This window comes from Anticarsia gemmatalis, chromosome 21 (assembly GCF_050436995.1).
Source record: "Anticarsia gemmatalis isolate Benzon Research Colony breed Stoneville strain chromosome 21, ilAntGemm2 primary, whole genome shotgun sequence".
Classification (NCBI taxonomy): domain Eukaryota; kingdom Metazoa; phylum Arthropoda; class Insecta; order Lepidoptera; family Erebidae; genus Anticarsia; species Anticarsia gemmatalis.
The window spans coordinates 1320706-1341407 of record NC_134765.1 but is presented as its reverse complement, the minus strand read 5'-3'; the positions used below and the strand labels follow the sequence as shown (position 1 = coordinate 1341407).

The 20702-nt window shown below is 33.9% G+C and overlaps 3 protein-coding genes across 3 annotated transcripts in view; 1 reads left to right on the top strand and 2 right to left on the bottom strand.

Annotated features, from left to right (window-relative positions):
• lap (phosphatidylinositol-binding clathrin assembly protein lap) overlaps window positions 1-8466 on the bottom strand; it is a 55684-nt gene extending 47218 nt beyond the window's left edge. Inside the window, exon 1 of the mRNA XM_076128724.1 lies at window positions 8193-8466. Coding sequence (XP_075984839.1) covers window positions 8193-8343 — 151 coding nt within the window. The 5' untranslated portion in view covers window positions 8344-8466. The remainder of the gene's footprint in view (window positions 1-8192) is intronic.
• Window positions 8467-9138: 672 nt separating this feature from the next.
• LOC142982166 (uncharacterized) lies at window positions 9139-13698 on the top strand. Its single transcript, XM_076128546.1, has 2 exons — window positions 9139-9581; window positions 10410-13698. Exons 1-2 carry the CDS (start codon window positions 9348-9350, stop codon window positions 12357-12359), a joined length of 2184 nt encoding a protein of 727 aa, XP_075984661.1. The 5' UTR covers window positions 9139-9347; the 3' UTR covers window positions 12360-13698.
• Window positions 13699-15154: 1456 nt separating this feature from the next.
• LOC142982270 (IDLSRF-like peptide) overlaps window positions 15155-20702 on the bottom strand; it is a 114151-nt gene continuing 108603 nt past the window's right edge. The window contains exons 4-5 of the mRNA XM_076128694.1: window positions 17508-17660; window positions 15155-17158 (exon numbers count right to left, since the gene is read on the bottom strand). Coding sequence (XP_075984809.1) covers window positions 16965-17158; window positions 17508-17660 — 347 coding nt within the window. The 3' untranslated portion in view covers window positions 15155-16964. The remainder of the gene's footprint in view (window positions 17159-17507; window positions 17661-20702) is intronic.

Genomic DNA, 20702 nt, shown 5'->3' with positions numbered 1-20702 from the left:
CCTTTGAGACATTTTGGAATATTAGATAATCCTACTATATTCTAATATTATACAAATAACAGTAAGTACCTAAACTCCAATGTTTTTCTTCTCAACACTTCGCACTAACAAGCGTATACTCCGTTAAACTATTACCATAACAAAGTGGCAAATTCGGCTCCCGTACATTAACCACTTAAATGACTTTGCCTAAATGATCTAATGTGCTGGGATTACATTGAACTGGCCAGCGTCAGACAGTCCCAATTTATACGAGCCAATGACTAAGGATTCTCTGTATTCATTAATGTGGGACTGCTATTAATTACTTTCAAACCGTTTGTTTAACATTCGCGATGGACATTTGTTAGTTTTCAGTGAGATCTTAGGGTTAGGTATTAAATAAATAAACCTTGTCCGTAGTCAAGTAACGGCAAAGACAACGTCGTAGTTGCAACTAGTTACTGTTGTCAGATTTTTTAAAACTAAGTGTGACTATGGAGCCTTCTCGAGCGAGTCAAAAGTAATTACTAAAAGTTGTTCATCGTTGTATCGCCAAGATTTTGAATTTTCAATATTTCAATCGTACAATGATTGTGTGTACCAACCGGTAACAGCAATCTTATTGACCTTAGAGATGCAAAGGAGATACGGGCGGAACGATACAACGGATCGCCAATTACGTATCATAGCAACTGCCTTTCAACTTTGCGACTGATTGCTTCTCTGCTCCCAATTTAAAATAGGGTAAAGCAGAAGAGGCTGCCTTCTATTTTGGTCTAACGGCAAAAATATGAACCAAATTTAATGTTGATTCTTTGGAATATTTTTAAAAGACATTTTTGAAGAACATCAGCTTCAACCTTTGGTAACGATGGCAAAGTTTTCAATAATTAAAAAAACCTTTTACAGAACTTTAAAAATGTTCTATCAACCTATATGTTTTTAAGATTATTAAGACCTATTATTTCTTGCTAGTATGTAGTGTGTAAAGTTTTCAATACTCTTCAGCAAAAAAATACACATGTTCGAACTGTACAAGTCAGATGTATGGTCATGTGAATAAAAACGAGTAAGCATACTTGAAATAGTGAGCATTGCGACAATAGTGCATATTAATAGTGAGTGATGTGTCATTAACCCGTCATAGTTCAAAGCTGGACAAGGACATTGACTCGCCTGCACTGTTGGCAAGTGGAGTTTAACCTTCTGCAAGCGGACATCATATTTAATTCTGAAAGAAATATCAAATGTGAACTCACAATTAATACATTTTCTATTCCATTTTATGCAGATCAAGACTTCCATAGAGTACTTGAATACTAGTCAAATCAGCTACTCTTCTCTCAGAAATACGATGTAGTGACGTCACTAGTATCGTATTGTCTTTGGTATCAAATGAATGCCTAATAAAATGTTTCAGTAATAATTACAATTTCGACATTATTAAGGAAAAAATACATAACTTGAGCATTTTAAATGAATCTTTTACTAGTACAAGTGTGTCGTGTGACAGTGAAAAACTTGTGATAACAAGATCCGGTAGCGATATAGTAGATGCTATAGTAATTTCTGGACACAATCACGAAATACTTCTAAGAATTTGCTAATAGAAAATACTAATCAAATACTAGGTACCAACCTAAAGATCGTATCGCGACTATTCTTGGAACTAGTGATCAGTATTCGAAGTGGTGTAAATAAAACTTACAGTAATTTAGATACAGCCATAGAACATTACTTTGTACACGTGTTTTGGTTCCGATTACTTTTTAAAGATCTGTGTAAAGCTTCAATATCCATTGTCATATGAAGCTAATTTTGACCCACTGCAGGACAGAAGCCGAGCCCGAAGAAGGTGTATGAAGGAGGGGCTATACGCCAGTAGGTACCATGAAATTTACAAAGCTTAACACAACATACTTTTCGCTATGTCGTAAGCGCTGAAACTGAGAAAGATATGAAGAATACTGCTAGGCAATGTAATTTTATATGTAAAAATATGGCATATTACCACCAAAAACCATAGTTTTCTATATTACAATCCCGTCAAGTTATGCATTCTGCAGATATTGTGTAACTAAAATGTATAATAACGTAAAACCGGCTATTTGCCGGCTCATTTGGCGCATTGGTCAAGGTGTTCTTGCCACTTCCAACGCGCCGTCTGTTGGCGATTCGCGAATTCAATACCCGTGTAAAAAAAAATTTGAATAATTGTTTTGAACTTTGTTTTTTGTATGAATAATTACGGCCTGCGGATTCTCGGTTGGCATCTTAGTCTTTCGGCTTCTGCAATAACTATTAGGTAGTTGTTGATGGTATTTAAACTTCTTGTCGATTTATTGTCCGAGAAAAAAATTATAGAGCTCAATGATTGTAAATTGTAGACCTCCAAGATTGAAAATACGAAAGTAACCTATCAGCCCAATTGTCTATTTGTCAGCTTTTTGCTCCCAAAACAAATTGCACGCAAGAGAAGTCAAGTAAAAACAAGTAATATTATAAAAAATAATTCATTCCCCTGTTGTTCCATGACTGGTCACGAGATTTTTATCATGAAAAGTTCCATGTATTGGCCACAATTATTACACTCCATCCTTCACGTCCTTCAAAGAGGTCACATGCATAGCACGTGCATCCGGCCATCATTTATAACGAGATGAATGTACGTGAAAGAATCAAGTGCTATACGGGTACTGGTGCTAACGCTAAAAGAAAAATGCATGGAATGATGTCCATAACAACAGAAATAGAAAATTAAAGTTTCATTTTCAAGAGGATTACTACTCCCTTAGGTCTTAGCGTGGTGTTAGATAGCCTGTAGCTATTGCCTATTACCATGTGGAAATACGACAAAATATTTTTTTTCATGTACGCTTGACAGTTCCAGATAGAAGGATAAGGTAGCTTCTGCCTGCGACCTTCATTGGTGAATTATGGGACCTTATAACAATTTCTTGACATAAAAAAGTATAAACCTGTTATTCAGGGAAGATTCAGCTTTTTTTACTCTTGGTTAAAAAACAATGAACCCCTAATATCATAGCTTAAATTTTTAACTAAAAAATTATACTGTGTAAAGTTTACCAATAAGAAAAATAAGTAATTCAATTCTTAAATTAAAAAATGATTGATAGAATCGGTTCGATAGTATAAGAGACAAAAAACAAGTTTAAGTTTTTTATTAAATGGCATACAGATGCAACATAATTATCTCGCATCGAATAACTTTAATGAATGCAACATTCTAGTTTTCCCATACATATTGACCTTAATGCACCGACCTTTTAGCATAACATAAAAACATGCATATTTAAATTATAATACGCGCTAATAATGTCAAGTGTTGATAGGAGATCTCACGACTGTTTGTTTCTATTGAGAATCAAGGACCAATAGTTTTTCATATTGGTTGGACTAAATGTTGCGGCGTGATATCAACGCATGTATAGATGAAGAGCATTATAGGACGTCTGACCTCACCATTATATGGTACAAATAGCTAAGAAAAGATAGCTTGGCTGGAGCCGGTGGAAATCGGTAGCTCTTAAAAATCGTCGTTTTATAACAGCCGGCTTATGAATGGGAACATCAGAACGCTTTATGGTTTCTTAACTTTAAGAAAACAACGAAAAAATTAATTCTACAAAAAAAAACTTTTACCCTAAATATTTTAATGGTGGATTTTCAATCTATCCTAAAATCATTTGAAGCTACCATGTCAAGAAACGATTGCATTAAAAAGAAAATGAAATTATCGACGAACACAGAAACATTTGGAAAAGTGCCCAGCGAAATTGATGGTAAATTGCTACCTGTCTGCAAGTCAGTATATTGAAACGCAGAAAACATTACAATACCAATATGGACTCAAGATTTAATCCATCCCTCCCCTCATTTCGGGAGAAACCCAGCAGTGGCACAGTAATAAACAATATGGACAATATCTATCAATCAATGAATTTATTCAAAATAAAATACAAATGTCTCATAATTAAAACAGGGGAAGAACATTCGTAACATCATAAATATAGAATTGAAACGATATTCTCTAATTACACGAGTACATCATTATCACGACACGATACGAGAGCTGCACAGGAAAGGCCCTGTCCTGTTTTATCATATTTCACTACAATCACAACAATTAAAGTCCCGACAGATAGACTACATTGTTGTTCAGATAGAAACATCATATCAATGTGTTGGAGAACAAAGTTCTATTTGCGTTTTTTTCTATAACTACCCACCTACTCAGCCGAAGTTCTAGAGGTTTCCAACCTTTTATGGACTTTCTAGCATTCCCCTAAATTACCCTTTATTATAAGAATTAACGCGAACACGCATTCTAACTTAGAACACCTGACGTTTCAGCACAGGTTACACTGGCCGTGGTCAGAGACTGACTGATCTTATACAACGTTAAATAAATAAATAAGTTCTATAAGTCCAAAAGTTAGTTTATTACTAAACTATGAATAATGTTGGGTATTTTAGTATGTCACATTGAAAATCTTTTAATAACTGTTTTATTACAACTTCCTTACTTCCTTGCATTATTCATAACTAGTAAACTTTAATTATTATATGGATCACTTCAAGAGTTAATAGGCTGTAAACTAATATTGTTATTTATTAACAAATATATTTTCCTTCCTTTACCTACAGCTAAAGTAGGACTTGTAAACAAATATATTACTACAATTGGAATCCAATTGGAAACTAATATGAGCAATGTGTGAACACAAAATTATATTTATGTATAATGTTCAACATTTGTCAAGTTTAAACAACTGAACAGATTATGATGAGTAATTTATAACCTGGGTTAACACATTGGATACTTTTTCTCAATAAATCTTTTTACATGTACTTGCTAAGTTACAGGTGGAAGTTAGTTGACATATGTCTGTTTTAGACCATAAACAATCACAACTTATAGTCTGATGCAGTAATGCTTTACCATTCCCATTCTGAGTCCAGTAGTGGACAGTTATGGGTAAAGAATATTTAGTACATTGATATAAGGATACCCCTTTTAGTAGGAAATCTCTATGAAATGGAAAGTAATGAATAAGCCAATTTTGATATGTATAATTGGAGTCTTATCTGTGACTGCTTATTTATCTATTTTTTGCTAACATTATAAATGTCAAATATTTTTGATATTATGTTATGATTTTCTGAATCATCATCTGAATTAAAAAGTCATCTAATTTTCATTGTACCTACCCAATTTGGAATTACAGAAATAATCATCAACACTACAATTTATAATACTAATGAATCATCTATGTAATTAAATACCAAATGTCAATCCATATGTCCATATACGTTGTGAATTTATCACTGGTATTTCTAACAGCTCCAATTAGAATTAGCATAAACTTTTGCATATAGCAATTCCCTTTAATAGAACAATTGTATTGCATGTATAATGAGAGTTCTAAGAACATGAATCATTCATTAGTGTCCTAGCAGGTATGAGTAGAAGAAATATAATGTCTATCAACGGCCACCATGATAAAGTGGTGAAAGTGGTTGCCACGCCAATACCAGTGCATGGGAGGTCATAGGTTCGATTACCACATGGAAATATTTGTGCAATCCACCAATAGCTGTTTTTGTGCTTGTAAAGTTCCCTGCTACATAACAGCGATACTTAGTGCTAGAGTTGTCTTTTTAAATGAAACAATTCATTTGAATAATGCATGACTGATATTTCGCAAAACATTCACCCCTTATTACATAGGACTACCTTGTAAATGGCACAATGAGGATTGTGGGTGTATTTGACCTTTGAGTATAACAGGTGTGATGCTATAAATAAAAATAAGTTCCTTCTAAAACAAAAATAATGTTACAAAATATAGAAACATTATATTTTTTCATTAGTTAGGTACCACAATTGGTAAATTTAGATAATGCTCCCAACAGTTTGTGTACCCCAATGTACAATGTTTTTGAAATTTGTACATTGCAAAAGAAGTTCCTAGTTACTGAGGAGACCCTTGCCAAGCAGTGGGACAGTAACGGGTTAAAAAGAAAGGAAATTTGTAAGGATGTTTCTAAAAAAACAGTAGAACTTTTGGTGTTATGCTGGTATTTTGTAGAATACCTATCCCCATGGAAACTAGGTGGGTAGTGTTTTTTATCACTAAGTTACAGACAGACAAACAGACACACAGATAATGTTAGATAAAACCACATGGCTGTCAACCAGACAAAATGTTATAACATGACTCATGTATTTGACCATAAAAATGTTAATGTAGGAATTATAAATATGAGGTTAAATAATAACAGCTTCCAAGTATGTAATATGTTGGTTCCTACTTTATCTTATGGTTTATATGTTATACCTACCTAGACAGTAGAAACACAAATATTAAATAACAAAATAAATAATAAATAAATAAATTTAACCCATTAATGTCCCACTGCTGGGCAAGGGTCTCCTCCCGTAATGAGGGAGGGGTTAGGCCTTGAGTCCACCACGCTGGCCAAGTGCGGGTTGGGGACTTTGCATGCCCTCAATAAATGTTTTAAACAAATTTTTAGGGTTGCAAGGTTTCCTCATGATGTTTTCCTTCACCGTTTGAGTGTGTGATAATTATTTTGTAATATTTGTAAAATAACAAAATAATTAACAAAGGCACATAGTTTGATAGATTCAAGGTGTACCCAAAAATACAAGTTGATTTCATATTTTAAGTCATAATATTAGTAGGTAAATAGACAGAGACAAAAAATAGAAATTAAGATTAATAGTCAGGAACATAAATATAAAACTAATTATTTAGTGTTATCTCTTACACATACTGTATGTGTAATGTATCTACCTACCTACTATTAAGTAAAAGTCATGGTGTCATAGAATATAATGATACTTGATAAGCTTCTTATCAGATAACCACTGTTATCAATCATAAAAGTTTATTTTAGTCCACATCTTTAAAACAAATACAAGCTAATAAGTGAAGAAAATACTTTTTTTATAATCAATAGTGAAATTATTGCACTGATCACACTTATGGCATTTTAATTTTTTTTTTAAATAATGTGGAGCTGCTATGCTATTTTTGCTTCTCTCATTCTTTTTTTTCTTCTGAATTTCCTATACAGCCATGTTTACACCAGTATGTAATACATCAAGTAGTTTCTTGTAATTTTAAACTTGTTTTTTAGTCTATTTTTATTTCTGTATCATAAAGATAGGGTGTAAAAATTTACATATTTATTTAGAGATAATTGTTAGACAGTCCAATATGAATCTTATTCATTGCACTACTACATAAACCTACCACAACCTTTGAGCTTAGCTGTTGTGGTTAACAGAATTGCTGATAATGTATACCCACAACACTAGTATTTATATCTTTTTACTGGCAGTGTATAAAAAATACAGAACACATAGTCTGTCGGCTTTTTATATAAAATATACATGTAATTAAGTGTGATAACAGCTGACTTAACACTGATAAAGCAATCAGTCATACACTTGTTTGTTATTCATATGTCTGACTTTCATAGTGTATAATGAACCCTAGTAAGGTTAAGAATATGTGAATAGAGAAAGTTATGAATGGTTTTTTAATTATCTGTTGTATTTTTACGTAAATAAATTGAAGAATAAATTTGATGAAAAAAGAAACCTATCGATTTTTATTGTACTTTCTCAGGTGGTAGGGTACTGTTAATAAAATCTGATAAGCGTGATAAACGCGCCTAATAAAATATCTTAGGTTTACGCATCGAATGATAAAAAATACGACGCTAATTGCATTATGCTGTTACAAAAAAAATAAGAAGTAATAGAGCACTAGTTGGATAGGTTCTTACATAAAATCAATACGTAGGTGGGTAGTTATATTTTCTTTCTTTTTACAAGCACGATATCCAGTATAACATGACATAACGTAAGTAATGTGTGTCAAGCAACAGAATCGTGAGAGCGCACATTATGTAAAAATGTTTCAACATTTTGAATGTGAATCCTATTACATTTATCATATCATTGTTTTAAAGACACAGAATACCCGTTCTATGAACTTGAATGCGGTCGTCACGGATTACATCCAATATCGTAGAAATGTTATCGACCATTGGTCGAGTCGCTGTGGCGACGTCGTCATGATTATCGAGCGAAAAAAACTCAAGTATAGCTAGGATAAGGTTCTAACGGATACATTTACCATAACAGTACTTACAATCTAAATGTTTCTTTTTAGGTGCTATCATTTCTTCGGTGGTGGCTTTGCAAACGGATTTGGCTAAACCCTGCCCGGCGATGCTGTGGCGGGCGGCTAAGAGCCTATCGTTTATAGTCTGACCCGCCATCCTCACGTTCAGTCCTGACATAAACTATTTACACGATATAACGACACTTATTTTCGCTTTTTTCCAACAAATTCACAAAATTACGACGATGACGGGTAAAAATATGTCACCGCCCCCCCGACTGGCACAATACTAAATTCAAGATGGCGGACGTAGGCAATCTGAATGTTACCATTCACGAAATATCTGCTAGTGTTGGGAAAGTAGTGATTGAACGGTCTATTTTCGATATGATTTAAACGATTTTAAATTAGCCCTCTGTTTCAGTTGCTGTAATAAAAAAGACACTTTAATACTTGAATAAGCATTTATGTTGTGTCAAAAGTGCCGATCTTTTTAATGAATTAGGCGTAAATTTAAATTGCCTTGCCTAAAAAAACTATGGACTGTAAAGGTGATTCATAGACGTGTTATACCAAGTTCATGAGGTGAATACGGCCAAGTAGGTGTTTCTTTTGTTTCAATACTTTAAACTAGAAATTATCACACATTTTAACATTTCCCAATAAAAATATTTAACAGCATGAAGTCTCACGTTTTATCGTTGTATAGCTCTGTATTTTCCACGTACAGTAGGTACTGTTTATATCTGTTTTGTAACATCAAAATAGTTGGAAACACTTTAATAAAGAAATACGTAAATTCGTTCTTCTTCTTATCGTACTTCTTATCATTCAAGTTAGTCAAAGGTCATTAAATTCTTTAAATGCATAGAGAATTCACGTCATTAACTAGAAGTGATTTAAACTCATTCTCTAATTTTGTTTACAAAAAAAGTATGTATGAACTTGTAGTCTGTGGTCATTATGTGTTGTTAATGACAGTTCCTTTGGCCAGCCAGCCATGTTGTTCTTGTTCTTTACAACAATATTACGAATGTGTAAAGTTTCTTTATAATTATCTAAATATAGTAATTGATACCTAATGCCTATCATAGGCAGAACTCCACACCAAAACCCCTGAAGTATCAGTAAACTGTGGGCGCTGTAAAATCACATTGATTAATACATTTTTTGTTCATCAAAATGGCCAAGAAAAAGATTAAAAATAAAGGAAAACAAGTGACTAAAACTGTAACTTCTTTTGATGAAATAAGTAACGAAGTTATTGCAGCAGCTTATAGTGCAGCTACACCGCCTTTAATGCCTGTATTTCTAAAAGTTTGCCGACTATGCGAGAGTAAAGATGGACCTTTTCTGAACATCTTTGATTCCGAAAAAGTTATCGCCAAGAAGATAGACGAGCTGATGCCCTTTAGTGTAAGATTCTATTTGATTATTACTTCTACTTCACAAACACACGTTTGCATTAAATGTATTATACACTTAAGAATACTACTTTTAAGGTCCACTTTCGAACTCGACCCGATTTCCGTGCCAGAATTTATTATAAAGTAGGACTAAAAAGCTGTGCATAGTTTTTCTTCTATCCATACCTACTTAAAATGACAATATGTAATAAATAGGTCCCTGAAATGTGACAAAGTAACTATTCTAATTAAGGAATAATGGACTGTTAAACATGACAGATCCTTGAGTAATGTTAGCAGTATAAGCTAAGTCTATGAGGGAAATGAAGATAATTTTTGATGATATCTGACTGAGATATAGTTGCATTCCAAGTGGCCATCCACCTATATTCTCTAATTGTTAATTCATAATAACTAATGCCTGTATATGATTGTCTGTGACAACTTATCATGCTTACATACAATATGGTAACAACTTAAATACAATATGGTAGTTTAACAGTTGTTGATAAGGGATATTCAAGAGAAAAGTAATTTGTGTGATAGAAATGGTAATGGGACTGATTTGTATACCAAATATTCTATTTGTCAAATAAGAAATTTTATTTGTGTCTCAATTTAAAAAAGAAGTGAACAAGTATGACTTAATAAGCAGTCGAGAAATTCCACTGACTTTAACTCAAATTGCAATGGCATATAATAAACCTATAGATCCTGAGTTTTGAAACCTATTCCGTGTGAACATTTACTTTCCACTCCATTCTTCCAATAGGAAATAACAAAAATAAAAAAAAATCAGGTACATTTTTATAAGAAAATAATTTTAATTTCATTACAGGTTACAGAAAATGATGACCTCCCACATAAAATTTGCTTTCGGTGTTCAGCAAAACTAGAAGAACTGTTTGAATTTATACAGAAGTGTATCAAAACGCAGGAGAGTCTTCGCAACGCAATAGGTAAGACTGGCACTTTTGTTCCAAAAGCTAAAATGGCCAAGAAACTATGGGAAGAGAAATTAAATAAAACTAATATGTCTAATGATGATATCTGTGATGCTTTAATTAAAAAAGCTATGGAAGGCATTAAAGCCATCCCTACAAGTCCAGATCTTGAAGACGAGACGGTTCCTGAAGTAAAAAAAGTCACAATGAATAAAGAATTATTAGCATTACAAAGGGATTTCAAAGTTGAACCAAAATCAGAGGATTTTGATGAATTAAAGCCTAGACAAAGTAGATTGTCACATGAGAAAAACGTGAGTAAAGTCACTAGATCCAGACCTGATATAGTGAGTAAAAAAGCAGAATCAACAAAGCCAGATAATGATGCAACACTTAAAACCCATGAAGAAGCAGCTGAAGCAGAGGCATCAAAATCAAAGACTAATAATGGAAAGAAAGTCTCTGGGACTAAAACACAGAATATAAATCAGTTAAGCTTTGATTATGATGACCCAGCTCCTACTGCTAACCAAGAAAGTGAGAGTGAGGAAGAAAAGATAGAAGAACCCAAAAAACCTTTCAACATCATGGACCATATCAGTATGATTAAAGTGAATGGTGTAGGAACATTATTTCAGTGTAAATTGTGTAATAGAAATTTCCTCAAAAAAGAAGTTGTTGAATCTCACAATTGTGCCAAAAATGGTGGTCCTAAACTCGATTTACCTAAGACTATACCAGCTCCGGAACCACCTAGAGTACCCACTGTTAAATATATCAAAATAGATAGTGATATGAAAAAGTCTCTCACAGAAAAAGTCAAGAAGTCTGAAAGCGAAAAACTTGCGAGTAGTGAAGCGCAAGAAGAAAATTATGAACCTCCGCCTAAAATTAAGCCTCGACCTAAAATTGGACCTGCTAGTAAAACGAGACGGTTTCAAGATTCTGATTCGAATAAATCACAAGCACCGGCTGAGGCTCCTAGCATAGATCCACCAGTCGCAGCTACGCCATCTGTTCATTTTCCATCTTTACCCAACCTTAATGGTCGTTTCAAATTAGTACCCGGCCCAAACAACATGTTCACTTTAGTAGAAGACAATTCGGCTGCACAAGCAGCGGTCAGTAGTCAATTACCACCGACGGAATCCAAGAAAAGTAGTAAAAAACGAAAATCGGATGAAATAGTAAGTAATGTAGGTGCGTCAAATAGTCGTTCACTCCTTAAGCCACCAAGTCCGGACGTGATAGATGTGGATGATCAATCACAGCCATATCCGGTGGGGCTTTTCCAAACGGCTCATAACTCAAGACTGTACGAACCGCCCGTCCCTGAAGCGCCTGTGACATTCACAACCCCGGCCATGAAGAAACAGTCTTATACGATAGTTCAGACTGGTAATCCTAGTAAATTATTGATATCAACGAAAGCTAAAGCCGTTGACGTGGAAGTACCCAAGAAACGACCGAGGAAATCGAAAAATGAGGCGCGAGAAGACCCTGATATGAAAGAGCCATATACAGTCACTTTGGAAGACGTGGCCCCACCGAAAGATACCGGTTTCTTTACATTTATCAATGTAGATCCGCTTCTGCAACCGTCTTACGTTCTCCCCACTGACAATATTATTCAAGAGTCACAGATATCGACTTCATCGTCCGTTCTTCCTCGGCCCTCTGAGTCTAAGGAAAAAGACAAAGAAAAATATCCGTGCAACATGTGTGGTGAAAATTTCTCTAGGGAAAAAAAGTTGCTAGCGCATATACAGTCTCATTATATGAAAATGGATGAGGAAGATCTGACCAGGTCGAAGAAGATTTCTAAAAAGAGTAGTAGGAAATAACATAATGTGTACTCTTTGAAGAGTAAATTTTGACGAAGGAATAACACTTGGTGCATCGTTGACTTATCGAAACCCGACGACAGTTGTCAACTGCCGTCTACAAAACTTTTAACCAGTGATTTTATTTCAGGCGTTACAGAACTGTTGAATTATTTTAGCTGGTCAGACCCATAGACATGTAGGAGTTGAATTTGTACATAACATATATTAAGTTAAAAGTTAAAAAACTTTTCATTGTTACACGATTTTAAGAGAATGGATTAAGAGTACTTACACGCAGATCAAGTAAGCGCAGTGAGGTATGGGCTTTGTGAATAAAAGAATGATTTATTATCAGGGTAATTGGAAGATTGTGGCACATGCCTAAGGGCGTCCTTCAAGTCGTGCGTCACAGTCTGGACAATAGCCGCGTACTGAGTGATCGAGCAGCCTCGCGAGGCAATATCTCAGTCCCGCTCATTTCGATCTGAAAGAAAAGAGACCTAGATATTGCTTCGCGAGGCTGCTCAGTCAGTCACTACGCGGCTAATGACGCAGGGCTTGAATAAACTGGTTTTTCTGAGTTAGAGACGTGTGACTTTACGACTACAGAGGTCTTGCCTCACTGTGTGAACTATATATCGTTAAAAACAATAATTGTTTAATGTTTTTATTGATGACGGACTAGCAAAATGGTTGATATTTACAATTGTCGGTTACAGAGATTAAAATGTTGTAATTTAACTTTGGCTTTGTATGTTATTATCTCTGTTTTGTGTCTTGGTCTTTCTCAAATGGAGCAATTAAAAATTTTTTTCTTACACACACGACGCATTGCACGATATTTCGATTCAGAGAGTTTTTACATTTCATTGTATTGTTTTTTAGAAAATTGATTTAGAATAATAATGCCATGAAATCTGAAAACTGCTTTCCTTTTTACGAAATCTTAGGTTCAGCTCACATTATTACGACGCAATGTGTTTCTTTTGGTCGTCTTCGCGTCCGTCCCGGTGTGAGCTGAGCCTAACTGACTGGTTTTGCTAAAATTTTAATTTGCAGCGTTTGAGAAGGACTTAAATGTTATGATAAATAAGTGCTATTTTAGTGCTAAGTTACAGTTAATTGAATGCCCTTTTTGTGATACATAAGTATCATTCCATTTTTTTGTCTTATTTTGTTGTGTTCTATGTAAACTATCCTAGTTACGGAGTGATTGATTTTATTTTATTTAAGTTTACTTAGTGTACAATATATTGCTATTTTGTTAACAAAAGCTTTAAGTTTTATTTTATTTTCATTGTGCAAATGAGGGTAGTGTGAGATTTTCATCTATAAGCGAATATACAGTCTAATTGTTTGTTTTTGTTTTATTTATTTTTCTATTACATTGTGCGCACATTTTCCAAAATTTACTGGTGAAACTCTCATTGAGTTCAACTTACGGCTTAAACTAACAAAATGTGGTCTATAGAACGACATTCTTCTAATATAATTATCAAAACTGTCTCAATCTCTGTGAATTCACTTTCACTTGTAAGGTTTAATGGCTGATTATATGAAACATAGTATCGGGTCTTAAAATCTATACTTATATAATAAAGCTGAAGAGTTCGTTTGTTTGTTTGAACGCGCTAATCTCAGGAACTACTGGTCCAATTTGAAAAATTCTTTCAGTGTTAGATAGTCCATTTATCGAGGAAGGCTATATTATATCATCACGCTACGGCCAATAGGAGCAGAGTAACGGTAAAAAATGTTACAAAAACGGGGAAAATTTTTAACCATTCTCTCTTATGTGACGCAAGCGAAGTTGCGCGGGTCAGCTAGTCAGTTATAAATTGTCAAATTTGGCGTGAATAATACTCGAAGTAAGCATCTTTGTTACAAATTTTAATAAATTGTTGATTTGTTGAAAATATCCAACTACCGTCTTACTAGTAAACGTCGTGTAAGCTCTGATTAATTACATAGTGCTGTCACTTTCAAACTGTATATGAGTGAAAAAGACAAAACACTTCAGAGATTACATGGCGCATAATAGTTTTTATGTAAGCGTATATCACGGCCATTTTCAATAATCTATCTTCCGATAGGGATATATCTACTATGGCTATTATAGTTTCATTGCCTTCTGTATAATAATTGTAGTGTTAATCTATTTTTTTCTTTTCATCGCAAAGTCGAACCTAAATGTTTTTTGGTTTTCTTACGATCTTCTTTTCGTGGTAGATTATTGTAAATAGCCGTTACATAATTAAGTATTTTATTAAATAGAAACCAATAGTAACGAGCACTGCCGGATGATTAACTAAATTAGTGAATAGCTATCTTTAATGTAAATAATGTGTAAGTAGGTTTACATATAGCTAATTATATATTAATGTTGTATTATATTATACTAGAATATATTTATTATTTTATCTGGAATACACATCGTTTCAATTACATCGTGTTTGCTTGACTACATTTATAAGGCAACAATGAATTTATTCTACCTAAGTCGTAATATGCTTCTAGATCACATTTCAGCTGTAGCTAACAAATTCAACTGATATCCAGCGGCCAACGAGGCATTGAAGTCGAGGCATTAAATTAACTATGATCATGTTTTTATCAAGTCTCTGTGGTTTTGCTATGGTTACACAATTTCGCTCGGTTGAGCCTCGAAACTTGAATTCTCCGTTGTTAATACCAGCCAATCTAGGCTACCAATAACTGCTAATTGCTAAGGATAAGAAAGGTAGGTACTTAGATATATTTTGTTGGTGTTAGGTTACGTCGTGGTGGTGTGTGTGCGTCGAAATAAAACCCAATTTCAAGATGATTCATTTATTGGTTTGTTATTTAAGAACAATAAGCCATTTATACTTAGTTCAAAACACATAATATCATCTAACAGAGTTTAAAGATCGCCATTTTGTTGATATTATAGTAGAAATCCGACGTAAGTTAAAATTAATAACCTAATCTAAAACCATTGATATGTATTCATAAAAATTCACCTATACTACCTACGTGTAATTAAAATAGTAATTATGAATGTAAATCTAACGGAGATAGAATATATTTAATTTTCTACTCATAGGTACACACTGAAACATTGTGATCGACACTAGATTTGGCGATTGAAGTACTAGAAGACCTATTGTGGTGTATAACTTCTGGCAAATACAGGCTTCACGTCGAAACATATTTTCATTATGGCAACACTGCAAATTAATGGGACTGTCAAATTGATTTTGACACCTTATTCGGCGGTGGTTTCAAATTGGTTTACCTGTTACTTGTTTTAATGTTTGTTAAGTTTTAAATAAAGGCTATTTTTACTGTTTTACGCAATCAAAAAAGCTTTTCAATGTTCTTCTCTGTCATTTATCTCCCAATATTACATCATGTACCTTTCTCTTCTCATTCGAAATGAGTTTTATGATTAATTCGTTGTCTTATTAGCCCGCATTTGACAAAAGTTTTATGAATATAACACCGACCTGTAAGATTTAAGATGTCAAAATGAGTGATGATAGAATTTGGATTCTAATGGAGCTGAGTTATAATATCTAAGATGTTAATTTTGCTACTTCTTACTCTAGAATAAGGTAACGTACAATAAATCTAACATTTATTTAATAATCACATTAATTTTGATATGTATCTGGGTTTAAGTGCAGCACCGTTTAAACTATGCTTTTTATTTTGTTCAATATATTTTGTCAATGACGAAAAAAGTACATACTAAAAGGGTCTATAAAATGTTTCGTACACTACAATACCGATCATATTAAAATAATTGTACTTTATTCGCTACAGATTATAATCTATGATATGTATTTTTTACCTACGTCTAAGTTTACAATGATATGTTTCCATGGTCCTATTCTGGATTTTTCCAAAAGCCAGATATAAAGCGTATGCATTCTTTCAACGATTCTTATTTTTTTTATTAATCTAAGGACATTTTCAAATCAACCGACTGTTAGCTTTATATCTCGCTTAGAATGGACGCTTGACGTTTCAATGGAGTCGCCTCTGATTTAAGTCCAAGGTAGAAAGGATACAATTTGGGGGGCGACATTCATCACACACACATTCCGTGATAGGTCATCAGGGTCATCATGAAGTGAGCGACAATTAGCTTAACTTGACTAGTACGTCTAGCACACTTAAGTCACAGTCTTAGCCTCTTCATTTCACTTATGATAGACGCGAGTGTTGGGCCCTGATAACACTTACGAAAGTTAACCTAAAAAAATATTGGTTCATAACCTAATGAAGCGTATGTTTACAAAAATATACCTATCCTATTCGAAAATTAATACCCTCTTTATCTATCTAAAGTTTCACTGTAAGCCAAAATGTATGCCGAAAAGAAATGATTTTAGGAGTCAGTCGAGTCTACGTGGCCGGTTGTAGAAGTCGATGCTGCATTCCAAAATCATTTCTACGTAGGATTTTAGAATTTCTGTTCAAGCATTCCAACATTCGCACAGGATAAAGATGACAAAGTATAATGAGTTACTTTCTCCTATATTTAATGGAGTCGTAAGGAAGGTAGCTGTAGAAAGATGAGCTTATCGGAGCAAATTGGACGACGTGATAGTAATCAGAGGCAGACTCCGGTCCTATTCAGTCCAGGAATCCCGTGTTGACCAGTTTCTCGAGGAAGAACTTGACGTCGCCAAGCTCCGAGTCTTTGATGCCGAGAGACTTCAGCATGCCAAGGTCGCCGTTCTCAACTGCCATGAAGACGGAGCGTAGGTGTTCCAGGTCTGACCTCATCAGGTGTAAAGCAGCTCCGAAGTCCTCGATGGTCTGCGATTCTGAAATACACATACAAATTACATTAGATGTGAGTTAATTAACGACATTTTGAAATTGTGGACAATTATTATTCAGCATAAGCACATTTAAATTCATTTAATATGATGGCGACGTAAATGCGTACCACTTATTCAAATATAAAACTTTTATTGGCGCCCAAACAGGGACCGGTGTCCCACTTAGGGCGCCAATAACATTTAAAAAACGTTTTTATCATAATGAAATGTACTTTTATCTGTCCATCCTTTTATGAAATGGCTCGGGAAAACGGTTGTACGTAGTTCAGAGTACTTTGCTATAAAATATTTTGGAGAGGTCCTGGGACGGTCGTAAAACATGGAAATATACCTGAGAGGGCAATGGCGACTTTCTCCACGCCTCCGAGTGGTTCCAGGGCATCTCTTGCCTTACTTCCGAAGAGTTTCTCTAAGTAGTTGGGCCCGTGGGACGCGAGTAACGATTGGAGAAACGATGCAGTTTCTTCAACAGGTGGCCTTTTAGCTGTAAAGTAAGAAAAAATATTGATTAGAAGATGATTTCCCAAACATAATATAATATTTGCTAAGTCTTAAAAATATTAAACTGTTCGTACAATTTCTTTATGTATCTTCAAGGCTACTCGAGAAAATGAAAGCTCTATTTGGTAATAACGTAACTGCGTAAACACAAAGTAAGTACTTTAATCCAATTAAACGACTTCAAAGAATTGTACAGCCGTATAGAAATCGATATTTTTCATTACATTAGGCGACCTGTGACCTAAACGTTATTTATAGGATAGAGTAATGGCTAAATACCTATACGTAGTGTCTACATTTTATTAATTAAATGCAGATGTAGATAAGTGAATAGCTTTATTTTCGCCTCCCAATTGCTGTAGAGTTGTTAATATACATATACATAATATCACGCCTGTTAGTAGGCACAGTTTATTTATCTAGCATTAATATGGCAATTACGTGGCTCTAAACTGATCTAAGTAAATCATTTCAATCATGCTTTCTTAATAACACTTAATGGGAGAGTAACTTTAAAAGATTGCTAAGTTATTCACTTAAAATATACTAAAAAATTCACGAGACTTTAGAAAAGAGCGGCAATTAATAGAAATAAAAACGGTTTGTATTCACAAAGACCCTAATAATAGTACGAAAAGCCGAAGTAAATTACAAGAAATTGACGGCTTAGCGACGGAAAAATCCGTTAAGCGTATTTGAAAGCCTCTTACAAGATTCCATCAATGATTATTCAGTTGTGTCAGCCGTTCGAAGCTTGGAAAGGTTAAGAAAAGGGGGTTATAGATATTCAATAAAACTTCTTCAGACCGTTAAAAACGTTCTGTGTTTTCAGAACAATAGTCAATTTATATTCTCTTTAGGCTTGTTTCTTAAATCTGTTATTAATAGAAGTTCGTCATTATTATTCTTTGTTTTCACAAAGGCTTTGTGAGTTTTTGAACTGTGTTCGTTTGGAACAAAGGATGTTATCAACTGTCTAATTGTCCATAAAGTTGCAATTTATTAAATAAAAAGATAAACCTTTTATGAAAAATCCTCACATTCCTTGAATTTGTTATGAATTATAAGCTAACCAAGTAACAGGGCGCAGTATGCAGATATTTTGCTTTTTTGCTTATTATACTTTACCACTGTATTCTTGTACTTTAAACATAATACTCATAATGCTTTTTACGTTCACCTTTTAAATCTAAATAATAACGTGTATATTTGCCTACTAAAAATTGCATCTTGCATTCATATTCAACATCAGCAAAAACTCCAGCGTTAATTAATTCAACTCAAAAGCTAGAAAAATCACAAGGAACCAACCGAAAAGCATGTTATTAAAATAAATATGCATCTAGCATCAAAGCAGCTATTTTTTGCAAACGTTTTTCGTCTAAAAGCTTTTCAAAGGCAGCAGATTAGAAACGAGATTCAAAGAGAAGTGGGCCACAACTCGTGCAGCGAGAACTAATGCTCAAGGAATGTTATTAAATATTAAAATATGAGCTTTTCCAAAGTAAAAAGGTATTAATATGGAAAAATGCAAAGGATCATCTCATGTAGGAAAGTAAGTAATTGAAAACTGCTGCATTTGACTTCATTTCGGATGTTAAACTTTAAAACTTTTCGAAAAACTGAAAGAAGTAATTCTTTTTTTTACAAATATAGTTAATGGTTTATGAAAGTAGATTTTCATCAGTATTTTTTCGTGAAAAATCATGCTTAGGTTTCAGCAAGCAATTTGATTCAGTTGATAATAAACATTTCCGTATGGATAACACGATAAATAAAGATAATCAATAAACTGATTGATGTAGTTCATCAATAATAAATAACAATGACAACATTTTTTTACTGTACAAGTACACTCTACTCTAATGATAATTAAATATGCACCTTTTCGTATAACAAACAAGACAAAAATACATAAACAATATGACATACAAGAACCTTAACAACGCGAAATAGCATTCATATATAATTAAATTTCATAAACAAAAATAACATTGCCACTTTATTAAGATAATTCAGTTACTTAATAAATTACATTACGAATAAGCTGTCAACGGGCAACACTAACATAAATTGGATGTGGCAACACTAACTCCATTTTGAAAACCTAGATAGCATTTCGCAGATGAGTTTAGTCGCAATAAAACTGATCGCGGATCGTAAAGAAAGCTATTTCGTTGAAAGCTGTTTTAGTAGTATTGTAATTTAGTGTGGAACAGACCGTTAGTCCCGTAATGGGATATATCTAATTCATTAGAAAGCACTATCGTTTATTATATGAGTTCATATTTAATATCATAAGACGGTGTCTATTTTCATAGCCATGTTTTGGTTTAACTCGTAACCGGCGGTCCTATACGACATGTGTATGAAGCAAAAGAAGTTGGTAAAAATCGTACCAAGGGACTTTCTCTGGACTGTGGCTATGGGAAGAAAGCTTTTTTTATGTATGTTTGTTTGTATATGTTTTGGTTTGCAGAAAAACCATTTTAATCTATCAAGATCATTGTCTGCTTCTTAGGCTTGAGTGATGGTGTAAGACTGCACTCGGGGCGGATCGCACAAATAATATAATTGTTCCGTGTGGGAATCGAACCCACGACCTTCCGACACAATGGTAGCGGCGTGGTGACCTTAACCACTGCGCCACGGAGGCAATCAAATTCGTAATATGTATTTAAATATTTACAATACATTTAGGCTTTTATTGGGAGTGTCCGAGTGTGAGTAGTGCGTTGATTGGGATACGAATCTACGGAATCACAATTCCAAGTCTTGAATTTGTCCGTTGCTAAATTAAGATTATTATTCTTTCAAAGTATTTTCCTCACTACTAATAGCATGCCATAAACGTAGGTTGTGACATAACTACAACACAATTTACGTCTTCCCATGGGTATAAAAGACCATGGAATGTCACGTATTAGTCGTATTACGAACTTTATAAACATGCGACCACCATTACAGTACTCTATGCATTTATACATCATATACAGTGGTATTACTACTTAATTATTATAAAGCT

Excerpts from the sequence above, each read along its gene's own strand:
- LOC142982166 (XM_076128546.1), top strand. The coding sequence starts at position 9,348 with ATGGCCAAGAAAAAGATTAAAAATAAAGGAAAACAAGTGACTAAAACT. Across the intron at positions 9,582-10,409 it reads ACGAGCTGATGCCCTTTAGT|GTTACAGAAAATGATGACCT; the intron begins GTAAGATTCTAT and ends ATTTCATTACAG.